This window comes from Microcaecilia unicolor, chromosome 5 (genome assembly GCF_901765095.1).
Source record: "Microcaecilia unicolor chromosome 5, aMicUni1.1, whole genome shotgun sequence".
Lineage (NCBI taxonomy): Eukaryota > Metazoa > Chordata > Amphibia > Gymnophiona > Siphonopidae > Microcaecilia > Microcaecilia unicolor.
The window spans coordinates 40,590,657-40,604,923 of record NC_044035.1 but is presented as its reverse complement, the minus strand read 5'-3'; the positions used below and the strand labels follow the sequence as shown (position 1 = coordinate 40,604,923).

Here is a 14,267-nt window from a genome sequence, read left to right as displayed (position 1 = left end):
ACAGCCTTCAGCCATTGGCTGTCTGCGCTGCAGCCACTCATCTCTCACTGGCTCTGGCGCACAGGAACACAAACTTCAAAACAACTTCCTGGTACCTGCTCTCCTACGGAGACAGAAAGAGGAGAGAGGAGCAGCAGCACAGCAAACAAATCAATGCATGAATGCTGCATGCACTGCCAGGGAGGCAGCACAGAAAAGAGGGAGGAGGGCTTGGGGTGAAGAGGGGGGCTTGGGGGAGGGACAGCAGACTGGAATGTCGACGGTTAACACAGGGGGAGGAAAAGGAGCACAGAACGGGAAGGGGAATGCGCCACCTGCTTAAAACATTCACACATACACTCACTCTGAGGGGGGGGGGGGTGGCCTGGAACTTGGAGGGTGACTGGAGTGGTGAGAGGAGGGGAAAGAACAGCGGCACGGTAGGGGGAGGGGAATGCACCACCTGCTTAAAACACTCACACATACACAGAAACACACACACTCTTTCAAACACACACACACTCTCTCCCTCAATCACTCACACACAAAGTCTACATATATCAAACGCACACTCACATTCTTACACACACACTCATTCTCACACACACAGCCTCACTCTGTCACACACACTCGCACATTCACTCAGTCTCTCTCACACACACACTCTCACGATGAAAACCATGCTAGCACCCGTTTCATTGGTCTCAGAAACGGGCCTTTTTTACTAGTAATAATAATAATGCTAAGCTATTGTATTGTCAGTCTTTTAAGAAGCACCCTTGCAATTCTTTTAAACCTATGGAAGGGGGTCAAACCACTTCATGTGCACCTATTTTCTCTCTGATAAAATGCACTGTGGGAACTGGGTTCCAGGGCTGGTACTAAGGTATAAGCAGCTCTAGTTATACCTTCAGCTTATCCCCTTCCCATCCCTGAGTTTGATACTTAAAGCTCAACGGTTATGGTCATTCCAACACTTCCTTCCCACAATGGTCTTGTAAAAATGTATTATCAACAGTATTAAACTGTTGATTATACATTTTTACAAGACCATTGTGGGAAGGAAGTGTGTGTGTATATATTACACAAAATGTGGATAATTTTTAAATAGGCAATTTGAACGTTATTAATCCTACCTGCAAGTAAAAGTATGTATGTGCTGCTGATTCTTGGAATTGGTGGGGCTGTTGAGACCTATTCTGTGCTGTCCTAAACAACCATCTAGTGTGCCTGATGGGGGGTGAGCTGGCCCTGGGAGTGGCCCTCCCAAAAAGGCCAGAGCCTGATGGATAAGGACTCAGGTGTTTGTTTTTTGATAAAATATATTGATGTAACCTCAATTTACTCCACTGAAATCAAATTTTGTTGTAAGTCGTCTTGACTGAAAAATGGTCTGAATAATTTGCAAAACAAAATGCAGCACATTGACACAAAACTTACTTCCTTGTGCAGTTCAACAATATCTGTATTGCCATAGTGAAGTGAAGTTTTCTTTATGTATGTTCTGCTCGCTGCTACAATCCTGGAAGTTTCCTGCAAGAGCCTGCACTATTTTTTTGATGGTCTGCTCTACAAATGGAATGATCCACCTAAGTGGATGAACACTAGCTCCCACGTAAATATAACAGCACAAAAGAGGAGTGGGAAATGGACCAATGACTCCAGGAGAATGGGAGATAAATTTAAAGAACCACTTTATTAAATGACTCGACACAGACAACTGTGTTTCGGCCAGAAGGCCTGCCTCAGGAGTCTAAAAACAATAGATATTTAAAAACATCAATTAAAATAAACAACAACAAATATAATCAAAAAATATAATCAAAAATAATGTAATAAAAAGAAACAATATATATAGAAAAAACATGATATCATATAAATATAAATAATACAGAGTGATAAAACAATATGAATCTGTATAATCTAATCAAGAGATATAAAATGTAGTAAAAGATACATATATACACATATAATATAGTATAACAAATAAAAAGCAGAACATGCTTTCATATTATATTTCATTAGTGTGCACACATATAAATCTATGATTAAGACAAATAAAGTCAGGAATATATGTGTACATAAATATACATACACACACATATGCATGCATACACACATATATATACATATTATATGTATATGTATCTCTAAATCAAACTGAAAGATTAAAAAATAGAAAATTAAAGAAATAGAAGATTAAAGAAATGTATATATATGTATACTGAGGGTATTTAAATATTAAAAAATTTTTTTACATATATGTATATATGGCCATGTTCAAAGCACATTTAAAGAGAGGGTATAAGATCAGTAATTGCAGAAAGTATGGAATGCAGTGAGCATATAGGAAAATGATGAGATCAGGTGTTTCTATGAAAAAAAGGTGTTTCTATGAGAAAAATATATATAAAGACCGACCTTAGTGATCCTTGTATTCTCAAGTGAAAACTTGAGGTCGAATAGTCTATACAGAAAAAGGAAAGAAAGGAGGAAAACGACATTACTCCAACTCAGGTTACAGCAGAAAATATATCGTACTTTAAAGATGTGTCCACGGGATCTTCCGTTGTGAAACGGAAAATATAGAGCAGAAAAGTATGTATGGTGTTGAGACCAAAAAATGGGTCCACAGGACTTTACATCGTAAATCAGGAAATATAGGGGAGAGAAGAGAGAGAAATATGCACAGTGTTAATCGGGTACTGTAGGGCAGTAAAATATACACAGTGTTTGCACTACGCTGTGTTGGTGATTTAAATAAAAAAAGTATGCGCAGTAATGCAACTGAGTAATGTTTGTACCTTCTCACGGCGTTCACGGTACAAACGGAACAGCCAAATAAGACCGCAAAATCAATGACTATAACCAACTTCAAGCTAAAAAGTGAGCACAAACAAAGTATGCGAAAAAATTTTTTTTATATATATAGGCACTGCCATATGACACTCTAAATGTCTCACGTAGGCGAACGAGAGAAAAAGAAAAAAAGATAGAAAGAAAAAATATTTGCAGTTACTCATATCGCCCTGAGTATCTTCCATGGGCGAACAAAAGGAAAAAATATATATTTACCTTGAGAAAGACCTTTGTAATATTCTGTTGGCGCAGCGTCTCGATATACTTGTAATGACTATGGGAAAAAACCATATACTTTAAATGCTGTGTTTGGCGCCAAAAAAAACCGGGGGAAGGAAGACGTATTACGTAAGCGCGTTACGGGTGAGTCATGATCATGTAAGTGCGCTATTGGATGAGTCATGATCATGTGATATTCGATGTAATAGATTGACAGAGAAGGTACTCAATCAGAGTGTCCAAAAAAGCAGAGGATTAGTATAAAGGTAATCCAATAGTGAGTGTAAGTAGGGAAAGGACGTGAAAATGACGTGTCGAATAAACGAACGTTGTCATAAGGAAAGGAAGTGTCATTATTGACGAACGATGTATCTTATCATAGAAGAACGCTGTAAATGTTAAATGGCACATTGGATAAACAAGATTTGAAAGCAAAGCTTAAAGCTATGTTAATTAAAAGAGCAAAGTGCTCTGAATTTGTAAGGGTAAAAAATATTTTGAGGGAAGTATAGATTAGAATGATTAAAGAGCGAAGTTTCTATGTGTTTGAGAAAAAGGAGGTTTGATCAATGAAAAGAAAAAAAAGAAGAAAAAAAAGAAAAAAAGAAATACTAATGTGAATGTTGCAGTGTAAGTGTCTATGCATACGAACATATGCAATAAAAATAAATCTACTGATATTAAAAGGGTCAATTAATTAGGGTACATATACATATTTATCCCCACATCTTCATACATAAAGACATGGATTAATATATCTGTAATAGAAAATTTTTTTTTAAAAAAAATTAATAATAAAATAATAATAATAATCTAGACAAAATATATATATATATATGTGCGGAATGGGTTTACAAAAACGTTATGTCATCAACGTATATACGTACAAAAGTGCAAAATAATGCAAATACATATCTGTATATATATACACATGCATGCACAGAAACATGCACGTACATACATACAAGATTAAAACAGTGCATCAGTATAAAATATTTAATAGTCTATTTTGGTCTTAAGGGATAATTAAATGAAAGAGACATAAAAAATAATACATAAAAAATATTAAATAATAAATGAATAATAATAACTTCTCTATTGATGGGATGTTTTTATGTACATCATACCTGAATATTATAGAGGTGAGAGAATTATTATAAAATGTTATAAATAAACAGAGAGATCCAATTCACTATTAAGTCCTTCAGGCGCGAGGGTTTTTAATTCAAAAATCAATTTTTGTTCCTCTCTCAGAAGTTGAACATCTATATTTCCACCTCTCTTATTGATTTGTAAAGTTCTAAAAACCAGGAACTTAAGATCAGAAATATCATGGTTGGCAGTAAGCCAATGGGAGACCAAAGGAGCACTTTCAATTTTTCTATTGATACAACTGCGGTGTTCTATCAGTCTTGTTTTTATTGCTCTAACGGTCTTTCCAATGTATAGCTTTAGGCACGGGCATTGTATAATATAAATAACGCATGCAGTATTGCAATCTGAAGTATGACGTAGATGGAAGGTCTGAAGGGTTGTGGGATGCAAAAAAACAGACGTATCCATAGAGTGTTTGCATACACTACATTTACCACAGGGTCGGTGACCATGATGAATTAGAGGTTCTCTTCTTTCTGGTAAACAGGATGGTATAAGATGTTCTTTAAGATTTCTATTTCTTGAATAGGCCACAACTAAATTTTTGTCTTTAAAACAATCTAAATTATCTAAAATATGCCAATTTCGTCTTATTGATCTCTGTATATCTTTTGCCAAATGAGAATATCGTAAAGTGCATACAATGTCCGGTTTCTCTCTGTGCATGGTGGATTGTAGTAGAGCAGACCTATCTTTTGAGAGTGCTTTGGTATATCCGTCCTTGATACATTTTTCAGGATAACCCCTACTGCATTACACCAGCTATCATAACCCATCTTTGAAACAAAATCTACCACTCAGCCAATTTTTGAGATTACGCAGGATTTGCTCTAGTTTTGAAGATTTCAACACGCAGGCAGAACAACTAAGCAAGAGATTCTCCAGTAGGGGTTATCCTGAAAAATGTATCAAGGACGGATATACCAAAGCACTCTCAAAAGATAGGTCTGCTCTACTACAATCCACCATGCACAGAGAGAAACCGGACATTGTATGCACTTTACGATATTCTCATTTGGCAAAAGATATACAGAGATCAATAAGACGAAATTGGCATATTTTAGATAATTTAGATTGTTTTAAAGACAAAAATTTAGTTGTGGCCTATTCAAGAAATAGAAATCTTAAAGAACATCTTATACCATCCTGTTTACCAGAAAGAAGAGAACCTCTAATTCATCATGGTCACCGACCCTGTGGTAAATGTAGTGTATGCAAACACTCTATGGATACGTCTGTTTTTTTGCATCCCACAACCCTTCAGACCTTCCATCTACGTCATACTTCAGATTGCAATACTGCATGCGTTATTTATATTATACAATGCCCGTGCCTAAAGCTATACATTGGAAAGACCGTTAGAGCAATAAAAACAAGACTGATAGAACACCGCAGTTGTATCAATAGAAAAATTGAAAGTGCTCCTTTGGTCTCCCATTGGCTTACTGCCAACCATGATATTTCTGATCTTAAGTTCCTGGTTTTTAGAACTTTACAAATCAATAAGAGAGGTGGAAATATAGATGTTCAACTTCTGAGAGAGGAACAAAAATTGATTTTTGAATTAAAAACCCTCGCGCCTGAAGGACTTAATAGTGAATTGGATCTCTCTGTTTATTTATAACATTTTATAATAATTCTCTCACCTCTATAATATTCAGGTATGATGTACATAAAAACATCCCATCAATAGAGAAGTTATTATTATTCATTTATTATTTAATATTTTTTATGTATTATTTTTTATGTCTCTTTCATTTAATTATCCCTTAAGACCAAAATAGACTATTAAATATTTTATACTGATGCACTGTTTTAATCTTGTATGTATGTACGTGCATGTTTCTGTGCATGCATGTGTATATATATACAGATATGTATTTGCATTATTTTGCACTTTTGTACGTATATACGTTGATGACATAACGTTTTTGTAAACCCATTCCGCACATATATATATATATTTTGTCTAGATTATTATTATTATTTTATTATTAATTTTTTTAAAAAAAAAATTTTCTATTACAGATATATTAATCCATGTCTTTATGTATGAAGATGTGGGGATAAATATGTATATGTACCCTAATTAATTGACCCTTTTAATATCAGTAGATTTATTTTTATTGCATATGTTCGTATGCATAGACACTTACACTGCAACATTCACATTAGTATTTCTTTTTTTCTTTTTTTTCTTCTTTTTTTTCTTTTCATTGATCAAACCTCCTTTTTCTCAAACACATAGAAACTTCGCTCTTTAATCATTCTAATCTATACTTCCCTCAAAATATTTTTTACCCTTACAAATTCAGAGCACTTTGCTCTTTTAATTAACATAGCTTTAAGCTTTGCTTTCAAATCTTGTTTATCCAATGTGCCATTTAACATTTACAGCGTTCTTCTATGATAAGATACATCGTTCGTCAATAATGACACTTCCTTTCCTTATGACAACGTTCGTTTATTCGACACGTCATTTTCACGTCCTTTCCCTACTTACACTCACTATTGGATTACCTTTATACTAATCCTCTGCTTTTTTGGACACTCTGATTGAGTACCTTCTCTGTCAATCTATTACATCGAATATCACATGATCATGACTCATCCAATAGCGCACTTACATGATCATGACTCACCCGTAACGCGCTTACGTAATACGTCTTCCTTCCCCCGGTTTTTTTTGGCGCCAAACACAGCATTTAAAGTATATGGTTTTTTCCCATAGTCATTACAAGTATATCGAGACGCTGCGCCAACAGAATATTACAAAGGTCTTTCTCAAGGTAAATATATATTTTTTCCTTTTGTTCGCCCATGGAAGATACTCAGGGCGATATGAGTAACTGCAAATATTTTTTCTTTTCTATCTTTTTTTCTTTTTCTCTCGTTCGCCTACGTGAGACATTTAGAGTGTCATATGGCAGTGCCTATATATATAAAAAAATTTTTTTCGCATACTTTGTTTGTGCTCACTTTTTAGCTTGAAGTTGGTTATAGTCATTGATTTTGCGGTCTTATTTGGCTGTTCCGTTTGTACCGTGAACGCCGTGAGAAGGTACAAACATTACTCAGTTGCATTACTGCGCATACTTTTTTTATTTAAATCACCAACACAGCGTAGTGCAAACACTGTGTATATTTTACTGCCCTACAGTACCCGATTAACACTGTGCATATTTCTCTCTCTTCTCTCCCCTATATTTCCTGATTTACGATGTAAAGTCCTGTGGACCCATTTTTTGGTCTCAACACCATACATACTTTTCTGCTCTATATTTTCCGTTTCACAACGGAAGATCCCGTGGACACATCTTTAAAGTACGATATATTTTCTGCTGTAACCTGAGTTGGAGTAATGTCGTTTTCTCCTTTCTTTCCTTTTTTCTGTATAGACTATTCGACCTCAAGTTTTCACTTGAGAATACAAGGATCACTAAGGTCGGTCTTTATATATATTTTTCTCATAGAAACACCTTTTTTTCATAGAAACACCTGATCTCATCATTTTCCTATATGCTCACTGCATTCCATACTTTCTGCAATTACTGATCTTATACCCTCTCTTTAAATGTGCTTTGAACATGGCCATATATACATATATGTAAAAAAATTTTTTAATATTTAAATACCCTCAGTATACATATATATACATTTCTTTAATCTTCTATTTCTTTAATTTTCTATTTTTTAATCTTTCAGTTTGATTTAGAGATACATATACATATAATATGTATATATATGTGTGTATGCATGCATATGTGTGTGTATGTATATTTATGTACACATATATTCCTGACTTTATTTGTCTTAATCATAGATTTATATGTGTGCACACTAATGAAATATAATATGAAAGCATGTTCTGCTTTTTATTTGTTATACTATATTATATGTGTATATATATGTATCTTTTACTACATTTTATATCTCTTGATTAGATTATACAGATTCATATTGTTTTATCACTCTGTATTATTTATATTTATATGATATCATGTTTTTTCTATATATATTGTTTCTTTTTATTACATTATTTTTGATTATATTTTTTGATTATATTTGTTGTTGTTTATTTTAATTGATGTTTTTAAATATCTATTGTTTTTAGACTCCTGAGGCAGGCCTTCTGGCCGAAACACAGTTGTCTGTGTCGAGTCATTTAATAAAGTGGTTCTTTAAATTTATCTCCCATTCTCCTGGAGTCATTGGTCCATTTCCCACTCCTCTTTTGTGCTACAAATGGAATAGCATTAAACATCACACACATACAGTTGTTTTTCATTATGAAAAATCAAATACTTTACAGTTGTGGCCCATCTTGCCCTCCTCCCCAGTCTTTGTATTATCTTTTTGACATATGTCATTTGTACTCATGACTTTTTCATCCATGTGTTATGTATAATTTCCCAGTACTCTTATCTCCAGGCCCTATCAATGACTTTTCTCTCTCCAAACGTTGGGACCCTTTTACTAAAGATTAGTGTGTGCTAATGGACATCCACGGGCCACATGACACTTTGTATAGGCTAATGCCTAAGCTTTAGTAAAAGGGCCCCTTTGTTATCTTTCAAAAAGCCATTTCTCAGTGTCTTCTCCTTTTTGTTACATGCATAAGTACCCCAAACACTGAAAGGAGAAAGTTCTTTCTAATTTGATCCCTTCAGAGCAAAAACAGGCCATGTCTGCTTTTTGCTCGACACATGGACTTGGTCCATTCTTGTTCAAAAGACTATGAAGAAAGTAGCAAGTACCATAAAAAGCCACTCGCCCTAGGTACTGACATGGCCTGATTTCTCATAGAGGTTACAAGTCAGCACATAGCTGAAATAATGCAAAAAGTCGACATGACCTGCTTTTGCTCCGAAAGGCTCATTTGTCCTCCCCAAGAGCCTTTCCTCAGTCAGTTGTAGGAGAAATAGATAATCATGCAGGCCATGAGATTTTTTTTTTCCCTGTATGAAGACACCATACTCCTGATCCCATCACTCTCTATCTAAGTTTCTTTGGCATATCTGTCCACCTGTAGGTGTCACTTAGGGCATCGTGGTTGAATATTTTACAAATAGTTATACAAAGTTTAAACTGATTTCAGGCTATAATAGGTAACCAGTGTAACTCAATATAAAAATAGATTTTCTCAGATTTTGGAATTGCATATTCTAATCAGATCTAGGGTTGATGAGATGATATCATTGTCCTCAAAACATTCCAACTTCCAGGAAATCACAGGAAATGGCTTAAATAATTTAAACGGTGACCTTATACAGACATTTTAATATAGGGTGAATGTTACTACAAAGCATATGCTAGAGCTTACTGAATAGAATACTTTTTATTATTGGGCAAAATACAAATAATGAAAAATGTTATTCAGCCAAATATGAATAATGGGCATTAAGCTTTAACATAATAAATAATAAAAGCAGCAATGTGAAATCGGAGATAGTGTTTTTCAGTAGGTTTTAGTGCAATAAAGCCCCAGATTATTTGTATTCGAATTTAAATCACTATTCTTCAGAATATGAATAATGTATTCAGGAGCCAAATTAAATATGAATATTTGGTACAACCCTAACATATGCACTTTTTAAAATTGTACCGTAGTCTTGTTTCTGCTTTACTTTGACATTCGGTCATTTTCATATTTCTTTGTTTATACAATGTAAGCTGTTAAGCTATATAGTTGCTCACTGTTTTGAGTGATTCTTTTCATAAAAGTGCTTAATAAACCCTAATACATTTAACATGCTTTTATAATTTGTTAGTGAATACTTCAAGGAAAACAATTATGATATAACATAGAATTTATTGTATCTATGCATGAGCTGCTCCTATAAATGAAAATGTTTATCTTTTGCTTTCCATTTTATAGGATTTTTACCAACTTATTTACTACCACCCTATGAGGAAGTAATGAATCGACCTCCAACCCCTCCCCCACCATATAGTGCCTTACATCAGCAGTGTGTTGTACCAGACAGTAGTACAGAGGTCCCTGATCCTGTGAGGAACTCACAGCCAGCCCAGACCAGCTCGCCAACAGCAGCTAATGGTACCCAGCCTCCAGGTCTTGTGGATGAGGTCTCCACAGTACTTATCAATAGAGGAGTGAACAGAACACAGTGTGTTGAACCAGGAGGTTCCACTGCAGGGGCTGGATTGGAGGAAATGGCTGACCAAGGGACCCCGATATGTAAAGATTCTGAGTGCAGAAAAGAATTACTTAAGGACTGCAGCTCGGAGAGTTTAGAATATAATGCGTTCACTGATGCCAAGGATAAAATTACTGGAAGGCATCGTCGTTTCACTGGTGACTCCGGCATTGAGGTTTGTGTGTGCAGCAGGGGCCACCATGATGATTTGAAGGAGTTTGATGGACTCATCGATGATGCTTTGGATGATCCCATGGAGTTCTGTGATAGCTGCACCTCATTTGATGCTCGTGGCCATGGGGACGAGGAGGAAGGGCTTTTCAACTCTTCAGAGGAGCAGCAGGAACATGGCCACCAGCCCGTACCACGGCAGCCAGGCTGTTTGCTGTTGAACACAATAAATGAGCAAGACTCTCCAAATCCACACAGTCACAGCAACCCCAGCTAAACTGGGTCCAGTTCATGTGGGAAAGAAGATTCAACTGACTTTCATAAAAAGGGCTCTTCAGCCTAATCACTCTTTTCCCTTAGGAGTTTTTCAGGTTTAACTTTTTGGGAATGATGACCCAAAATGCAGGGAAGGAGACTGAATTATATTCCTCCTGTTTTGCTAATAGTGCTTTTCGCTAAATTGAGTCACCTTAAAATGAAGCTTTTTGTAATAATTTTTGGTGATGGATTTTTTTTTTTTTTAAATGAAACCTGTTTTTTAATGACTGCTAGTGAAAATGAAAATGCACCATGTGTCCTGCTGAAAGGGAGGCAGGTCTGGTAGAGCTTCCCTGTGAGATGGGCTCTAACTGCTCACCTCTTAACAATGAATAAGGAATTTGGCCCCTGATTGTCAATCCTGTGGGAGGATAGTTTTAGTTTATTTGAAAACTAGTGAACCACTATGCACAATAACACATGGTTGTGGTAACTTCCCCTCCCCCCCCCCCCTCCTTTTGTGGAGGATATTAAGAGAACACCAAATAAAGGGGCAGCTGAGCTGTCTAGAAAACGTTGGGCTTCAAAGATGGTATTAAAGGTTTGTGTTACAAGAAGTCAGTTTCTCCATCTTCAGCACAGTGTTTTTAAGATGCAAGGGAATGGATGATCCTGGCCTTTCTGCCTTCAAATTTCAGTGAGGATGGTACAGATATCTCCACTGAAAAGGGAGGGATGTGAGATAAAATGAGCAATATCTTTTTTTTTTTTTTTTTTATGATGAAAGAAAGATGCAGTTTTTTCACGCTGACCACTTTTTTTTTAAATAAAAACAAAAGTTAGTCTTCTATAGTGGCAACTAGCTACTGTACATGTCTGTAAACACGTACATATGTGTGAGGCTGCATGCATGCTTGTATGTCCTAGTAGTAATATGAAGGCTGCTGTAAGACTGCAAGAAGTATATTCTTGTTACTGTTTGGCTTTCACACGTGGTGGAGTGTTGACGCAAACCAGAGTGTTGAAACATTCCTTGGAGAGTGATCCTGAGAAAGGGAGCAGATTAAAATTCGGTCCCTGATGTGCTTTATTCCTATGGACCTATTCAACGCAAAAATTCATGTTGCAAAAGTAAGACGACAAGAAAAAATGAGAGAAAAAGAAATGCACATCAGAATTGAGAAACTAAAATCACCAAATTGGTTTTGAATGAACAAAGTAAACCGCACTGCCTCTTTCAGCAATCAAATTGTCTGTTTTGTATTTTAATCTCAGTAAATCAGTGTATGCAAATACGGTTTGTTACGTTAAGCAATTCTTTGGAGAAACTATTTGAAGAAGCTCTCCCTCAGTTCAAGGAAATAATTTCATTCTGACATTTTCCTTTTAGTGAACAAATTGTTCATTTGATGTGTTTTTGAACATCATTTTTTTAATTATTGCACTTCTCAAGTGGATAGACCTGTGGTCCATTGAGATCCCACTACTGGAAACGGAGCATGATTGAGGGACTTGGACAGGCTGATGTAGAAAACCACCTTCATCAGTTGTCCCTGGTTGATAAATATGCAGAATTGATTGCATTCTGTGGAGGCTGTTAGAGCAGAGTTGGACATTCGGTAGGTGGTTGTACTGTATGTTCGCTCTGTATACACAGGCAGGCAAATATTTGTGCAAGTGCCTGAAAGCAGAATAAAGCTCTCACAATAAATCCGTTCTTCAAAAACCACACTCAAGCATTTTGGGTTTTTTTTTCCCCTATTCAAGATTAAATCTTCAAATGAGAACACAAGAAATAGTCAAGTGTATCTAGTTACTAACGGGAAATGGGTAACTTGGCCTTTCTACTGTACCCTCAGAATTCTTGATTTGAGAGGGAGCGAGCCTCCTTTTTCCTGTAAAGATTTGAACTTTGATTTTGTTTTTCTGAGATGTGTTAAAAACTTTTCTTTAAATTGGTGGTGTAGCAGTGTTTTTATTTCTTTCATATATAGTGTGAAAATCAGTTTTGCAGATTTCCCAGTTGTGGTAGGGTGGATAGGGTAAAATACTACACCATCATCTGTCAACACAATGCAGTAATAGTGCCAAAAGGAAAAATATAGGTAATTCAGATGTTTGTTAGCATGTATTTGGTTTGGTAGTACACCTGAAGTTTAGCACATACAAAAGCGATTCTTCAAGTGTTGGCCTACAGATTAACATGCATTGATCTGCATATTCAAATTTATTTAAAAGAGTGTGTGAAATGAACTGAAACAGCAACCAAGAGGGTGGGAATGACCAGAGCAATAAGCCAAGGTAACAGCGCGAAGTTTTATTATATAAAATAAAGTGTCTGCTTGAAGACAGCACGTCGGTTGTAATAAAAAGACTTCACTGGAGCATGGACTCAACAGACCGTGTTTTGGCCTATGCCTTCGTCAGGAATCCAGGCAATGAGCCAATTGAAAAAGTACTGAAAAGGCAAACAGCTGACACTGATTTGGGCAAAATCCAATGGCAACAAACGGCAGATACTAGTCCCGGCTGCAGGTCAGTATTTTACTTATTCGCTGTTTCGGCTGATACTCAGTGATACTGACTTGCATCCTGGACTAGTGTCTGCTGTTTGCTTCTCCACATTCTACCTCAGTCGGCTTTTGCCCAAACCAGTGTTGGCTGTTTGCCTTTTCAGCATATTTTTCAATTTGCTCATTGCCCGGACTCCTGACAGAGGCATACGCTGAAACATGGACCGTGTTGAGTCTGTGCTTCAGTGACACCTTTTTATTACAACTGCTTGTTCTGTCTTCAAGTAAATGCTGTTTATTTTATATAATAGCACTTTGTGTTGTTATCTTGGCTCATCGTTCTGGTCGTTCCCTCCCTTTTGGTGGTTTCTGCTCTCTGTGGGATTGATTGGTTTTTCCCTTTGTTTTTGAAATGAACTGAAAACATCTGAAAATCAGGATAAGACCAAAAATCCCTTAAAACCAAAAATGTTTTCCCTGTGCACATCACAACTAGGTAACTCATTTGTAAGTTCAACACAATCCATGCAAGTGCTATTCTGAGATTTGCTCATATTGCCCCCAGCCTTTTTATTTTCTAACTAGTAAAAAAAGCCCGTTTCTGTTTGAAAGGAAATGGGCACTAGCAAGGTTTTCCTCTGAGTGTGTATGTTTGAGAGAGTGTATGTGAGAGAGGCTTCTGTTCCTGCTGCTGTGCATTCCCCATGTTGTGCTGATTTGCTGCTTCCTGTATCGTGGCTCCGCCCCTCTCCCTTCTACTGGCCAATCTGGTGTGGGTGTGGGTTGTGTGACGTCACTACAACATGATCCAGACCACCTCCAAGGGATCCACAGTTCCAGGCAGCCTCGGAATGTTGGAGGTGAGAATTATTATATAGGATGGCTATGCATGCCATCTTCATACAAATTCAGACTAATGCCAATATTTATTTATTTAGATTTTGCTCACACCTTT

At 36.3% G+C, this 14,267-nt stretch overlaps 1 protein-coding gene across 1 annotated transcript in view; it reads left to right on the top strand.

Annotated features, from left to right (window-relative positions):
• The window catches only part of WBP1L (WW domain binding protein 1 like), a 118,613-nt gene extending 106,085 nt beyond the window's left edge, over window positions 1–12,528 (top strand). Inside the window, exon 4 of the mRNA XM_030202823.1 lies at window positions 10,091–12,528. Coding sequence (XP_030058683.1) covers window positions 10,091–10,818 — 728 coding nt within the window. The 3' untranslated portion in view covers window positions 10,819–12,528. The remainder of the gene's footprint in view (window positions 1–10,090) is intronic.
• The last annotated feature ends 1,739 nt before the right edge of the window (window positions 12,529–14,267 follow it).